This window comes from Vidua chalybeata, chromosome 1 (genome assembly GCF_026979565.1).
Source record: "Vidua chalybeata isolate OUT-0048 chromosome 1, bVidCha1 merged haplotype, whole genome shotgun sequence".
In the NCBI taxonomy this organism is placed as follows: Eukaryota; Metazoa; Chordata; class Aves; order Passeriformes; family Viduidae; genus Vidua; species Vidua chalybeata.
The window spans coordinates 114,822,930-114,839,242 of record NC_071530.1 but is presented as its reverse complement, the minus strand read 5'-3'; the positions used below and the strand labels follow the sequence as shown (position 1 = coordinate 114,839,242).

At 42.3% G+C, this 16,313-nt stretch overlaps 1 protein-coding gene across 3 annotated transcripts; it reads left to right on the top strand.

Moving 5' to 3' along the window:
- The first annotated feature begins 4,865 nt into the window (after positions 1-4,865).
- Positions 4,866-9,599, top strand: PENK (proenkephalin). 3 transcript variants are annotated; one of them, XM_053968154.1, is made up of 3 exons: positions 4,866-5,087; positions 5,585-5,726; positions 8,617-9,599. In XM_053968154.1, exons 2-3 carry the CDS (start codon positions 5,589-5,591, stop codon positions 9,280-9,282), a joined length of 804 nt encoding a protein of 267 aa, XP_053824129.1. In that variant the 5' UTR covers positions 4,866-5,087; positions 5,585-5,588; the 3' UTR covers positions 9,283-9,599. The 3 variants fall into 3 exon arrangements, with proteins under 3 accessions (XP_053824129.1, XP_053824206.1, XP_053824272.1); XM_053968231.1 differs by lacking the exon at positions 4,866-5,087 and adding an exon at positions 5,112-5,375; XM_053968297.1 differs by lacking the exon at positions 4,866-5,087 and adding an exon at positions 5,442-5,460.
- Positions 9,600-16,313: the final 6,714 nt, after the last annotated feature.

Genomic DNA, 16,313 nt, shown 5'->3' with positions numbered 1-16,313 from the left:
TTGAAACTCGCACTCCAAATATATTGTTTAGATTCTGATTGTTTGCTTTTCTTAGTATGAATGAAGTGATCAAAATCTCTCATTTACAATTTTCAGCTAATCCTTCCACATATGCATTAGACACTGCAATCCTTTTCATAGATGGAGTCTAATACTTCCTTTGTAATTCATGGATGAGTTTTCTTAATTGAAAAAAAATTAGGATAAATCACTCCACTTATGTGGAGTAGTTATTGTCTTAAATAATAATCACTGTGTCTGGATTCCATCACAATTTATTCTGCTACCAAGCACCCTGTTTTCTTCTTATTTTATTGGAAATACCTCTCCCCTGGCCTCTGTGGAAATGAGAAAAACAATGCTTTTATAACAAATATGTTTAGGGGGTGTTTTTTACAGTTTGTTCTATTCACTCTGCAGCACATTCTATTTACTGCAGTTCAGGCCTGATCTCAGAAATCTTGGCGTGCACATATTCATCTGTCTCTGAGAAACAGAGAAAAATGCAATAAAATGAATTGCCATGTATTTCTATAGAACAGTATAAAATTCTTTGCTCCATTGTTACTTTGTCTGATACAATTCCAGGTAAATGAATGCACTAATAATTGCATTTGCTGCATGCTTATACTGAATGTCATGTCACACTCTTTATTTCACTCAGATAAAGTAGCATGAAGCCTCCTCTCCCCTTACAAAGCTACATGGCTTCACTAGGCAGGGACAGTAGCTGTCAGGGCTCTTTCCATGAACATATTACCTTACTGCCACCAGATCTGTTCACAGTTTTGCCTTCTAAAAGAGGTGTAAATTGTTCAAAGGCAAAAATATTATTAATAAGCCAGCTTCATCTGAGACGCGAAGTTTAGCATTCCAGTTCTTTGTACAAGATTCCTTCAGCATCTCTGAGCAGGAATGTCTGCATCATTGAGATCTTTCTTATTTTTTTCCTATCTTAAATGATACACCTAGACATTTATTAAGGAATATACAGATATCTGGGAAGCACTGGAACATCTCTGTCCTGTAAGGGTACATTTTAGGTAATGCATACCAACTGTAATTGACTAACTCTCTGCATTACAGCTCCTCTCTGCTTACATTAGACATAATTTAATAAAGATATTTTAAAAGTAACAATGCATGTCTTGTATATACAGATTAATAACTTGTGTCTTTTAATGACTTAGATTATATTTGGTATAAGAGAGTTGACTTGCAATGTCTTTCTTGGCTCTGATACCAGTTATGTATTTTCCCACTGAAAATTAAGCCCATTTAGGCTGAGCTAAATGGAACCCGACTGTTTGATCTTAAGAAATACTGTGACCTTTTACACTGAGCTGAAGAAAATAATCAACATGCTGTTCTACATCCCCTACTCTTCAATTCTGTCAAAAAGGCCCTGTGTTGTGAGGAGGATTGCTTGAGGTGCTAAAGGCATGTTTATTTCATATTTATATTAATTCATCTTCATTTAATGACTTTGTAGCAGCTTGATTAGCATGATGAGTATAGTTGGGAAAGGAAAGCTGGTCCTGCAGAAAAGATACTTACATGAATTCTAAGAGAGAATTTCATCTCTAACTCAGCTGCTCATTTTTTGCTACAGTTCAGAAATTCATTCAGATTGTGTTCTCGATCAGTAAAAAGAAGACAAATTCATCTTGGCTTCACCTCATTCTGCCTTAAGTTTGGGAGTTAGACAAACCATAGGGCAACAGGGCCCTTGGCACTGCAAGCACTACTGTTGTAAAAACTGTTCTCTTTTGGCTGGTATATTTTGATGACAGATAAAAAGCAGCTGGTGACTGTGGTAATTCTGGATTATACAAATGCTAAAGTTTTTATCAACACCAGTACATTTTTATTATAACATTAGTAGCAAACAACAAGCTATTGTCTTTACTGCTGTGAAAAGTGTTCTCTTTCTGCCTCCCTATTTCTTTGTTTCTAAGTTCACCATTGCAGAGGAAATATTACCCTCCATGACTACAATGAGTAATTTTCCTTACGTAGTTTTTGGTCTGTAGCATTTTGGAAAATTTGCTAAATTCTCTTTTTGTTTCATCCTCTCTGTGCAAAGAATAATTTCCCTGTACAAAATTGAACTCAGACAGGGAATTACAGAGCTTTCATCTGCTAACACTGGGAAAAGTGAGCTCTTCAAGAAATATCTTCTAGATCACTCCTTTCTTGTATCACATCCTCTGCGAATATTAGCATCTTTCAGGAGGAAGGAAATGACTCTGTAGCAGGCACTGTAGGAAAGGGTAAAACAAAGAGTCCAGCTGGGACCTTCTTCCCACTCTCAACTCTGCCAGGCCTTGCGGACCCCTTTACAACCTCCATAAGGATGTAGGATGAGGACCAGTGATAGAGAGGAATCAGCTGAAGATGCAAATGACAGATAGCAAGAAGCAGATGAACCAAAGATTCAGGGATATCTGTAGTACTTGCAACAGCCACAGCTGGATTTCTTCTGCCCGGTGCAGGCTGTACACAGATACCTCTGCTCTCTCACTTGCTGAAAATGTCCTTGCAGATATGCATTTCACACTAGATCTCTTCCCACTTTTTCCCTGTTTCCCACAATCAGCCAAAAGGCTTATATAGAGTAAAAAAAACCCTCTTCACTAGTTCACTTCTATACAGAATTTACAAGTCTTTTATTTAGTCCTTTTATATGCTTTACTCTTACTTCATCCTTTATCTTTTCCTGTTATAATCTGTATTTTACCCACAGGGATTATCTGCACCTCTGCACACAGTGAGATTCTAACACTGGCTGGTTTTCATCATGAACAGATTAAGCACAATGAGTGACATTAAACAGAGTAGTGAAGGCTATGGCAGGTTGAAGAGCTGAGTGAGCTGGCTGAGCACAGATGCCCTTGTGCAGAATGATGAAAGCAGCAGCCCCTCAGCCCAGGGACATGGCATGCATGCTGCTGGAGGAATAGTCATGACACTACTGGGCTGTCTGTCCTTCACACCATGCTGACTATTAGAGAGCAAACCAATAAATGATGGCAGAGCTGAGAGTCAGTAAGCAACCCAGAGGACTACTCTGATGATGTCCATCACAAAGAGCTCTGCTTGTACTGAGCAACTTTACAGCAAAGGAGACATCAAATGTGTCACTTCTAGAGTTAGTCAGTGCTTCCCTAACCAACTCAGGAACAAACTTGAAAGCAATCCTGCTGATTCAGTGGCATAGCAACTTGCTCATTGTTCCAAATGTAGATCCCTCACATGCTAACATAAATATACCCACAGGGATGATTTTTAAAATGTCTACTTCTTCTCTTGAGGGTTCACTTACAAAGTTGGCTGATATTACTGCATAAACAGAAAGCCTGATTCTCTTCTCACATACACTGATTATAGGCAAGAGCAATGCCTTTGGCTTGAATGGATGTATTTCTGAAAATCCATTTCACATTCATTTGTGCATCCTTAACCTGAGTCTGATAGCTGATGTAAAGACAAGGCAGCAAAAAAATCACAGTTTCCACACAGTAATAGTACTGGATTTCCTCTTACTTCTGAAGGATAAAGATCTGGCTGTATCTCAGTGAGTGTGCGACATCAATGTACTGCAGCATCAGGAAAGGCAAATGAGACCTGGGGAGGTATAAATTGAGGTGTCTTCTTCCTCCAGGGAACATAATTACGCATTATTGTCCTAATAAAATTTCAACTGACATACTGTGTTCTGTTCCCATCACTCATGCACAGAAATTATGAACTCCAACCAAAGCAAATGCGGAGAAGAACATTCACATGACATCTTAGGACAGAGCAGAAGAGCACAGCTTGTTCACTTCAGCAAAATGAGGGCTATAGAGAATAATACCACTCCATAAACACACCAGGATGAGGGAAAATGCTTTTTTAACTGAAGATCAATACTGGGAGAAAATCAAGTTAATATAGACCAGCTAGAAATAATTTGGGGCTGGAAGTAGAAGTTGACATCTGACAGTCAAAGAAATGCAGCTCGGGCAGAGCCCTCTACAAACAAGAGGTGTCAGGGATCAGTGTCATTGCTTTATGCCTGCTCCCCAAGATGTCAGTCGGGGCACAACAGTGAGCAGCCCTAGCTGCTGTATTTGAGAACCTTGTAGAAGTGCTTGGAGGTTTGCTTCTCTCTGGTTCATTCCTATTTGTTTTTTCCTGGGCACCAAAATTGTGACAACAATGCAAATCTACCCATACTTGTGAATTCCAGTCGTTTCAAAGTAAAACCCTTGTCTTCTTCCTTGGTCTAATAAAATCTGCTTCCCCCAAACTGTTTTATACCTGAGGCTCAGGGAGAGAGGCAGAAGACATTCAGCAAGAACTCTCAGCACCAGCAGCTTGGGGGTTTGGTGGAGCAGCAGAGAGGGAGGAAACAAGGAAAAAAGAATTCAAAACAAACAAACAAAACCCAAACAAAAAAAAAAAAATCACAGAAAAACTCCATACCAAAAATTCCCAAACCCAGTCCCACTCTCCGCGTTTTGCGAGGCTCTTTCGGGAAGCTGCGTCCGCTGCCTCGGGGAGTGGGGTTACCTCCGAGGGGCTGCCGCCCCGTCCCTCACGCCCACCCCCGCATGACTCACGCTCTGTCTCATTCCCCACCCGCCCCCGGTGAAAACTTCCCCCGGTAACTTTCCTGGGGCCGGTTCCCCGCTCCCCCCTCCCCGATGGCAGGATGACACCCCCTCATCCCAAGCCCCGCTGGAGTCACGGACGGCGGGGCGGTGGTGCCGGGGGGATGTCGTAGTCGCCGCGTCAGCGGGAGCCCGACGGCGATTGGGGGAGGCCGCCTTCTCCCCGCGGTCACGAATTATAAAGTGCCGCCGCCGCCGCCCGCACACGCTCCGCAGCGGCGCGCCCGGCCCCGGCAGCGGGCTCGGCTCGGCGCCCCCCGAGCCGCCCTCGCTGGAGCTGCCAGCAGGCCCGGCTGTGCCTGCCTCCCCCGGGGCTTCTCCGGAGGCTGCTCGGTCTCGCTATAAATAATAGTGGCTCCGACGCCGAGGCTTCAGCAAGGCGCAGCTTCTTTTTCGGCAACTCCCGAGAGCCCCGAGGGCAGCGTGTGTGTGAGTGAGGGAGCTGCTCTGCCCGCGGTCGGGACCGAGGGAGGGCCAGGGCGGCTTCTACCGGGGCTGCTGCCCGGCGTCGGGGAGGCTGCTCGGGGCGTTCCGGTGGGAAACCTTCCCGGGAGGGGCCGGGATCCCGCCCGTGCTGCTCCGCGGCGCGTCTCTTCTCCCCCTGTGGTGCCGGCTTTTGCAGGCAGGGAGGTATAAAGTGTTCGGGGACGAGCACTTTCACCAAACGGGATCCTCTGGGCGCTTCATCCTCCGGGTCCGCTCCCGTTCCGAACGCAGGTCAGTTGCCTTGCAGCTGCCAAGCGTCTGCTTAGTTAAAGCTCCCGCTTACCTGGCAAGCGCGATCACCCCGGCTCTAAAAAGCGTGAGTTTAGCAGAGTTGGTTTGAACCCTTTCACGCCGCCTTTTCCTGCCTCGAGGCTGGGGGAGGCCGTGCCGGGGGTGGGAGCGGGAGGAGGCGGCTGCCGGCTGACCTCTCCTTCTTGCAGCCCCATGGCGTTGCTCCTGAGACTCGGCTGCTCGCTGCTGGCCCTCAGCGCCTGCCTGCTCCCGAGGGCGCGGGCCGACTGCGGCCGCGACTGCGCCGCCTGCGCCTACCACCTGGGACCCCGCGCCGGCATCCACCCCCTGGTAAGCGGCACCGGGGCCGGGAACGCCTCAGCGCCCCCGAATCCCCGCGGCCGGGCCGCTTCCCCGCTAACTTTGAAGGGAGGAAAGGGGAAGCGGGGGAAAATAGCGAAATAAGAAAAATAAAAAGTGGGGGAAGTGACCGGGGTCGCTTGGAAGACCCTTTTTCTGAAGAGGGGAGAGGGGGAGAAGCGGGTTTGGGGGCGCTGGGCAGAGGGCGAGGAGCGAGCGGAGAGCGCTGATACAAACCCAGAGCGTCCAGAGGAGCCCCCCCAGCCCGTCCGTCCCTGCCGCTGCCCGACGGCGAGCGGCGGCCTTCAGGGATGGGGATGGGGACAAACGACACCGCCGAGCAGCCCCGCGGGGAGCCAGGAAAAGGGCGAATGAAAACGTAAGGACGGGAAATCCGACCGGAGAGGGCATCTCTGCAAGGGAAGGAGGGGTCGCTGCCGGGCTTTCCAGCACCGACAGGACGTGGGGGAAGCAGAGCAGAACGGGAGGGAGGGTCCCGACCCTTATCCGCTGGCTCCATGGTAAGATGAGCTTTCTCCGGGCGGGATGGCTGTCGAGCTGAAAGATCCGCCTGAAATCTCATCCAGCTCTTTCCAACTATAAAAAAAGTGGGTTTAAAGCCTATTTGAGTAGCAGTTCGCTGTTTCTCCTCTCTGCACGGTGCTGCACAGCGTTAGGAATATGCCTGTGGAAAACATTGGCTTTTAAGACAAATCGTGCTAAGTCCGGAATGAGAGGGACTGGGAGGTGGGGGTTATCTGCAATTTTTAAGACGTTGAAATAAATTAAAAGAACAGTCACAGGGGCAATTCGACTTGAAATTTAAAGATCAGGGGTCAGTGAAAGTCTGAGGTCCCTCAGCCCTTTCTGAAGAAGTTGGGAACTCTGGCTGCCAAGTACTTTGCCAGTGGCATCAGTTGTTCCCAACCTCAAATACACACAGTGAGGCATCATACTCTTGGCAGATCTAAATGATCTTAAACGTTTGTTCCTATCAGGTCACTGGTTAGTTGGGATCATGCAAAAGGAAGGACTTGTCTCTCTAGCCTTGCACAGAATTAGGAACCACTGAGTACTTCTACTTACTCCAAAGGCTCAAGAGCTCTTAACCATAACAGGCTCAGAAGGGCAATATTATTTGGACAGGTGGCCAAACAGTTCCCTCTACTTTTTTTTTTTTTTCCTCCTCTGCTTACATGAGTTTTAAATCAAACTTTAGCTTTAGTGTTAGCTAAGGTTAAAAAGGGAGTAGTTTGCCTTTATGGAGGGAGGGCTTTTCAGAGGATATGTTCTGCATGTCTATTTTGCCAGTCTCTCTTACACACTTCAGTAATCATTAAAGAAAGAATCAAAGTCCTATTCTGTAAGAATGTTTATTAGCTAAATAGGTAAAGAAGCAATGTAGCATACCTTGTATTTGTCAAACATGTATGAACAATTCCTGGAAACTATTGTTTCTAGGTATGAGTATCTTGTAACATAATAACTGAATTTACTACATTGTATTTGTAAGATATGAGACATTTCACACTGTACCTGGTCACTCAAACTTATGGAGTATGTTCATCTGACAATAGGAGGTTATTAAAACTAACTGAGAAAGGGAGAGACCTATTCTTGCTTTGATTTAGAGCAATTCCAAAGTCAGACTGAAGCTGAAATCTTACTCTCTTTACAGCATGACTATAATATATAGTAATAAACATGTAGTGCCAGTTAAATTATTGTGTTATAAAATATATAAATCCCTTTAATTTTCTTGTGATCATACCAAAAAAATCATATTTAAATTTGTCAGAGTAAAGTGAGGCTAAAGAGACAGATTGTGCAGTGGACAATAAGCTATCAGAGTGAGCTGTGCTGGAGTTTAATTTCACATTTTAAAGTATGTTAGGATCCTTAGAACACATCATCTATAGTCAGAATGAGTGTTTCTCTTATTGAAAATATTGATGATTTTTCTTTACCTATTGCGGTTTGAAAACCACAGGCAAGAAGAAAAAACACTTATTTTACAACTGAAGGGTATGGCTGCTCAAGAATTCCCCTGACACAAGAGAGATAATAGCAGCTAATATCCATGATATTATCATCACAAGACAGGTTACGAGACATGCATAAGGTACTGAAAGCTTTTTCATGTTGTAGCCTGAAAATTTTTCAATACAGTCAGAAACAACACAGCTTAGGATTTTTTCCCTCTCTTTGATGGTCACTGCTTTCCAGCTAGCAAAAATGGAATTTTGATCCTGCCCTGAGAGAGTCTGTATTTCTATATTTCTATTGGTACATGTTGGAATGATCTGTGCCATGAAGAGAAACAATGGCAACACACAGCCTTTAAAGCTATGCAGGGTATTGAAGATACTGAACAGTGCAGTACAGCTGGCTTCTTTGCAATGACCATGCTGTGCGGCTTTTCTAAAATTTCTGAATGATACTTTTAATTATGAAGATTGAACACACTTCTACACTTGCATTACAAAGCAAACCACAACTGGTTTTTAGCTTCCCAGTAGTAAATTTAAAAAATAAATTATAACTCACACAAGTGTAAGGGAGATACAGGAACTGTACTTGTGGCTTCCTTTGAAACAGAAGCATAGTGGCAACCTTGACAAAGAGGACCTGCAATTCCTGTTATCTGGTAGTCTGTCTCTTAGAGTGGAGACTACCTTGTCCTCCAGAGATATGAAGAACTTCAAAACTGACAGGTACCAAATCAGCTGTTCCCAAAGAGTGTTTCTTTCAAGCCACTCATAGAGAGAGGCTCACTCATGCTCTTTTAAAGTAATCTAAGATTAAGTAAATCTAAGAGAAGGTCTTAGCAAGGTGATAGTTACTATCAAATAATTCTCAGTAAACCACCTCCATTTTTCAGGCATGTACACTAGAATGTGAAGGAAAACTGCCTTCTGCCAAAGCCTGGGAGACCTGCAAGGAGCTCTTGCAACTGGCAAAGCTGGATCTTTCTGAGGATGGCAACATTGCTCCAGGAGACAAGAAAGAGCTGGATGAGAACCATTTGCTTGCGAAGAAGTATGGAGGCTTCATGAAAAGATATGGGGGTTTCATGAAGAAAATGGATGAGCTCTATAGGGCAGAACCAGAGGATGAAGCTAATGGAGGAGAAATCCTGGCTAAGAGGTATGGAGGGTTTATGAAGAAAGACTCAGATGACGATGCCCTTGCCAACTCCTCTGACCTGCTGAAGGAGCTTCTAGGAACAGGGGATAACCCTGAAGCGGCGCACTATCGAGAGCTAAATGAAAATGACGGCGATGTCAGCAAAAGATATGGAGGCTTCATGAGAAGCATAAAGCGCAGCCCTGAATTGGAAGATGAGGCCAAAGAGCTGCAAAAGAGATACGGTGGCTTCATGAGAAGAGTGGGCAGGCCAGAGTGGTGGCTGGATTACCAGAAACGATATGGTGGGTTCCTTAAGCGCTTTGCCGACTCCATTCTCCCTTCAGAAGAAGATGGGGAAACTTATTCCAAAGAAGTCCCAGAGATGGAAAAGAGATATGGTGGTTTTATGAGATTTTAATACCTTTCCCTTTATCCCTTTTGTCCTAAATGAGAAAGACTGCCTTATTTGTCATAACTTATTGTAACGTGTTGCTTGTACTGTACAGTTTTTTACTGTCCTTGGTTAATGATACAAACTGCGATTTGTTGTTTCGAGATCTGTGTTCTTCCAAGTCAAATAACTAATTTCTGGTTTAGTCAAGTTTCAGTCTGTATTGTAATTTCCATGCTAGAACTATTTTGATTACTGTATTCGTTTTCTTTAAAGAGGAACTACATCTACAATAGAGTTGCTTAACTGTACATACAATAAATTCTTCATCCTAACTGCAAAAATTCTGAAGTGTTTCTTTTTCTCTGTTGTTTAATCAAATATCATCTCAATTTTTCTTTAAGCCATCAGAGCAATGCCAACTTTTTTTCTGTAATTACAGAATTTGTAGTGCACACAGAACAGTTGAAACATACTTTTGTCTTTACTTTTCTGTTTCTTAGAACACTAAAATAATAAATCATTTTAATCAGTTAACAGAGTAAATATTTAAAGCCTAAATTTATAATTCACAGTGTTCAACAATTGACATTAAAAAAAGAAAAAAATCACAAGTGTGTTTGACTTTAAACACTAAAATAATTTCTCCAGTGTACAATACAGTTATATGTTTGATTAGTTACATCTTTGATATACATCCAATATAGGATTGTATACTTGGCCTTAAAATAATAAACACTAATTTAAAAAGTGGTAAGGTGTTTGTGCAAAATAAACATGATCCAAAACTGCATAAGAATACCTGATTTTTCAGGGCACCTGACAAATGTTTCTCCATGGAATCATTTTGTGTTTGATACCAGAGCCACTATAAATCACTTTGGCACAACTGAAATATAGGAAAGTGCTGGTCCCGACCTCTGTGTTTCACACAAAGGCAGTATAAGTAAATCTGAGAACGAACAGAAAAGCCAACACTAACACTGTAGGTCCTTTGCAATTTACACAGGTAGTGCTTACATCAAAAGCCAGATCCCATCCCAGTGTACAGCTCCTTCCATAATTCTGACTGTCCCCCTCTATTCCTAGTCTGTGAGCAGTTTTCCCCCATCTACTGCTACTAGTTACTGGTGACTTCCCACCTAAACTAACATGATGAAAATTGCCTTGACCATGGTAATGCCTAAAACCCTCCATGACTCTGCTTTCAATATCTGTATCTCAGTTTTGCACAGTACTACCTATTTACAAAAAGGGAAAATTAATGATCTGATTTTTCTTTAATTTCAAGGTAATGAGATTGTCTAGGTGCTCATGACTTGTAAAAATTAAGATGTGTTTCAAAATCCCGCTGAAGGCTTGCTAAAGTGTAAAGTATTCATTTTCCTTCAATAAAAATCAGGGCACCTATTTTCCTCTTCCTGCTGTACAGAATTGATAATACAAAATTTTTAAATCCAGAAAATACAGGTGCCTGGAGAAGTTCCATGGCCTCTTCAGGATTCAGTTGTGTTCCCTATCACCTTTCTATAGAGTTCTTCAAGATGCCACCAGCCACATGAAAAGTCTTCCCATTCTTTTCTCCATTGTACCTGCCCATAGTGGCTGGAGAGCAACACATCACCTGAGAGAGCAACACATCACCTGAGGGGTTTCATCCACAAGAACCTTGGGTTGTGGGCACTAGGGCTGTTCTGGAGCACAAACCCACACATGGGATGCAGCCATCATCATCAGGTTTGCTTTAAATGTACACTCCAGGAAGAACTAAAATGACATACTTAATATTTCATACTTCAGCATTTAGTCACTTCTTTTCCCTAAAAAGTTACTCACCTGTAATTTAGCCAAAAGACCCTTGCTGACCTTCAAACTAAAACAAGCATTGCTGAGCCTGTTGATGCAAACAGTTGACCCGTTGTTTTTACCCATCCTTCACAGTTAACAAAAACTCGGTAATTTAAAAAGGAAGAAAGCTCCCAGACCTCAACAGTATGCATATTGAAGAATTAAGTGTTTTGATTAACTAAACCTTTAAATTTATATCAATATGACACCTTTGCCACAATCTCTGTTGCCTTTTGAGCCCTAAAATCAAGAGCCAAACAAGGTTAGGTGATAAAATATGGTTATGATTTTAATGAAGATCCCTCCAGGTGCACAACACGCTGAAATACACACCAAAGATGCACACGTGATATAGGGCACGTAGAGTTTTATAAGTTTAGCAAATTAGCCTAATTGACAAGAGTCCCCAGTTAGAAACACAGGTGATGGATTCCCCCTCTTGGTTCGACCCCTTCTAAAGCCCACTTTCCTTGGTAGTTATTAATGGGAAAGTGTCTTGGGAAGGTTTCTTGATCTTGATTCCCGTAAGAAACGAGATTAGAACAGGTCCTCAGGAATTTGTTTGTCTAATTGGAAAGGTACTGAAGTTAAGTAACTGTATAACTATATAATAACAGTCTACAGAGCTATGAATATATATGAGCAATATATATAAAAGGAATGATCACTTTGGCATCATCTTCCAGAGCATACTCTTGCAAAAGCTGGCAGCCCACATCTTGGGCACACTTCATGGTTGGAAGTGCACTCTTCACTGTGTTAAGAGCTGTCTGGTTGGCCAGACCCAGAGAGTGGTGGTGCTGCACCCAGTTGGCATCCGGTCATTAGTGGGGTCCACCAGGGATCAGTGCTGGGGCCAGTCCAGTTTAACATCTTCACTGATGATCTGGATGAGGGGATTGGATCTACCACCAGCAAATTCACGGACAACACCAAGTTGGGTACAAGAGTCAATCTGCTGGAGGGTAGGAAGGCTCTGCAGAGAGACCTGGACAGGCTGGATAGATGGGCAGAATCCAACAATATGAGCTTTAAGAAGTCTAAATGCCGGGTCCTGCACTTTGGCCACAACAACCCTTGCAGTGCTACAGGCTGGGGACAGAGCAGCTGGACAGGGGCCTGCTGGAAAAGGATCTGGAGGCTCTGGTTGACAGCTTCTGAACATGAGCCAACAGTGTGCCCACGTGGCCAGGAAGGTCAATGGCATCCTGGCTTGTAGTATGGCCAGCAGGACCAGGGCAGTGATTGTCCCTCTGTACTTGGCACTGATCAGGCCACACCTTGAGTCCTGTGTCCAGTTCTGAGCCTCTTAGTTCAGGAAGGCCTTTGAGGTGCTGGTGTGTGTCCAGAGAAGAGCAACAAAGCTGGTGAAGGGCCTGGAGTACAAGTCTGATGAGCATCTGAGGGAGCTGGGGTTGTTTAGCCTGAAGAAAAGGAGTCTCAGGGGAAACCTTATTGCTCTCTAAAACTCCCTGAAAGCAGGTTGTGGCCAAGTGGGGTTCAGCCTCTTCTCCAAGGCAGCCAGCAACAGGCCACAAGAACATAGTCCTAAGGTACACCACGGAAGGTTTAGGTTGGATGTTAGGAAGAATTTCTTTACAGAAAGGTCAATTAGACATTAGAATGGGCTGCCCAGGAAGGTGTGGGAGTCACCCTCCCCAGAGGTGTTTAAGGAAAGACTGCATGTGGCACTCTGTGCCATGGTCTAGTTGATGTGGTGGTGTTGGGCCACAGGTTGGATTCAATGATCTCAGAGGTCCTTTCCCACCTAATTGATTCTGTAAATTTATATAGAAAAACTAAAGTACTTGGTACAAATATCTAACCGGGACATATGCATACAACCCAAAACTGGAGTAAGGCCATCCAAAGCGGAGTAAGTCTCTTCCAAGGATGAACAGGCAATGCATGGAGAAGAGAGATGTTACTTTGATTCTCAGAATGAAATAGTAAAACTGAATAGTCCCCATTCCTTCCATTATAATTGAAAATACCTCCAGTCACACTCTTTCTTGCTTCAATAATTACAATTTAAAAGATGTGGAAATGGACTAAGATCTATTTTCTTCTGTTGATGTGGAATTTCTTATTTTATGACTTTCAGTTATGCAATCATTCAGGCCCTTTTTAACTCTAAAGTGTTCTAATATTTCCAGTAATTAACATTTCAGATTAAATCAGCTCAAAATGTGCCAGTGAATCAATCAAGGTTTCCTGAATCACAAGTCAAAAATAAGGTTGAAGATAGGATCTACTCAGCTGGGAGATGAAAAAAGTCATCTCCCTCTCATTCCAAGTTCTGAAAGGCTCCACTAATTTTCCTCTTACAATACATTCCTAGAAGTATCACTTTATCAGAAGATTATTGAAATAGCTGTATTGCTTTATATAAATAAAAGCAGAAAGGAGGAAAGCCTGATGTCTAGAAAGAAAATTAATTGCAAGAGTATTTTGAAGAAAGAAATGTCATTCTGAGACCAAAACCAAGATTCTACATTTCCTCTTTCTGGCTTTTGTCATTGTTCCAGAATAGAATCATTGGTCTGAATACCGAGTAAAAAAAAAATTAATATGTACAATGTATGCTGGAAGGGTCCAGACCAGTCAGATAGATTAATGGCTCTGCATAAGGAACAAAAGGGAAAAAAGGATAGTCTAATTGAGGTTAGATAAGGATGAGTTGGGCTTTTTAATAGGAACTAATTACAGGAAGAAACAACAAAAAAAAAGTATTTCCTGAACTAAATGGAGTTCACATACAGGAGAGAGCCAGAAGCTGATGAATACAGTGATTTCTGAACACCAAACTGCTTGCAGCTGAAGCTCTGCCTGAAAACCTAATCTTAAATTTTGGGATAATGGGCAAAGGCCATAAATCTATTTCCACATTTCAGCTGAACTTGGCATATTCTTGGCATATTTCTGAAGAAATATGCACAGCATAACTTTGAATTTCCTGTTTGTTTATTTCTGGTAAATTAAAATATAGTATGATCTATAATAAATATAAATAACTACAAGGTTATTATTACAATCATTATTTTGTAATTATTTCTAAATAGCTACAATAATTTACTTTACAATCGGTTTTAACTATATCATAAATACAAGTAATTATAACATCTAACATTGTTAGCTGTTTCAGATAATGTTTCCCAAGATAGAATCTTTAGAACAGAAACATGTTCTAATTTAATATACTGAAATAAGTATTATTATACTGTGTTCTACAGAGACTCTAAATATGCACTGACTCATTTTAATTCTGAAGGGAACTTAATTAAGAAGAATCTAAATTTTCAGTTTATGGTGTAAAAGGGTCTCCCTGACATTAAGAGTGGTTTTGGAGGCCTACATGTAAGGCAAAATGACAAATTCAAAGCACAGCTCTGTAATTTATGTATACATTTCAGTGCCTCAGAAAGCCTTCCTTATGGCTTTCTTCCTCAAGCACTACAGTGATCAGCTGGACACAAAAAACAAAATTCCTTTTTATACGAACAAGACTATGCTAGAATTTTCAATTTAAAAGACAAACAAATGGTAAAGCTTTCTGACTCTGGGTTGCTGTGAGAATGAAGAAATTCCTGGAACAGGTTAGCTGGCCCTGAAAGGTGTGACACCCCAAGGAGCACACTCTATTTCTGGTCTTTTAAAGCAGCAAAGAGGGATCTTAAAAATCACACAGAGAACAGTGTAACCACTTCCCTATCAGAGTCATAATGCTTCCATCCTTCTCTTCAGTTCCCAACAAGATGAGAGATTTAAGCATCGCCAGTGAGACTCCTCTACATGACTAACTTTGCAGTTGGGTCTCTTTCTCCAACAGCAGATGCTTCCGCAGTGCACAGACTTCATCTTTCCACTCCCTTTGAAATCCTACTACCTCCTGCAGAAATCCCTTTGTCAGCCTCCACTCACAGCCTTGGATTTAATTTCACACTGAGGTTTGCTTTCTGACTGAAACCATAAATGACTACTTTAATTGGAGAGTGACTGAGACCTTCAGTTCCAACTGCTAGCTGTGGAAGTTAGGCAGCTGCTCTTAGGCTTCTTGCTTTTAGCATTTTGATCATAATTCTTTGCTCCCTGCAGTATTAAAAATTGTTCTATATGTCAACAGCAATACACTGGCTACATCAAACCTGTATCATACCTGTATTTCATTCTATCACAACTATATTGCAGTTACACTATTCCATCCATCTGAGAAAGATAGGGAGTTATCATGAGCATAGCTGTAAGCAAGGAACAGGGCAGCAAAGCCAGCAGTAAATCATTAATCCGAGCATTCAATTACTAATCCCATCAGCCTCATTTAAAGCATTTAAACTGACAGTTGCATATCCAATTAACTGTTGCTATAGAGAATGAAAATGCTTAGAAGTATTTGACAGACAAATCTTTACTGGCCCAGCAGGGATTTAGACTGATTTTTTTTAATTAGATTGTGACTTCACCTAAATTGATCATTTACTGTAATCCTTGCTGAAACCATGGAATGAAATCTCTCAAGGTAAAATAGTTGTCACAAAAGCACATCACTCTGCTAAAAGATTAGTTAAAAGCTCTGTGCTGTGCTGTACTGCTTCCTCAAGGAGAAGTGTGGCATTTCCTTATGCACAGATCATGAGTGCTAAGCCTTTTCATAGCTGTCCATGTCTGTCGGGACATACATGACCATTGCCTCTTGCCTCTCTGGCTTTACTCTGTTTCTCAGCACAGTCTTCCCCAGCCCATGTGGCTGCTTACAAGAGACCCTGTATTTTCCTACTTTTTAAATGTTTGTACTGTTAAATGCTTGCACTGAGTTGCACTCCAGTTGCAGTGAGATCTGTGTGTGTTCGTCTGGTCTGAGTTCATCACAATTCCAATCCATATAAAATTACAGGATACCAGATTAGGACAACCACTCCTACAGTCCTATGAGAATCTGCATCTTAACTTTTAGACTTAATGCCCTGCAAAATACTCTAAAGCCCTTCTTCAGGCTATGTTTTTTTCTTGAGCAGGAGAAAATGGCAGCAACATCACAAATGATAGGCAATTTTCTCTCATAAGAGCAGTTGAAGCAGATAAGCCACATAAGCCTCTTTTAGGACATATAAACCAGTGTTTTTCAATCATGACCTGCAGTATAAATGGGTTTTACAGTGGAACTTTCACATTTCTATACATTTTCATCTCTGCAAATAACTAGCTGACAAGGG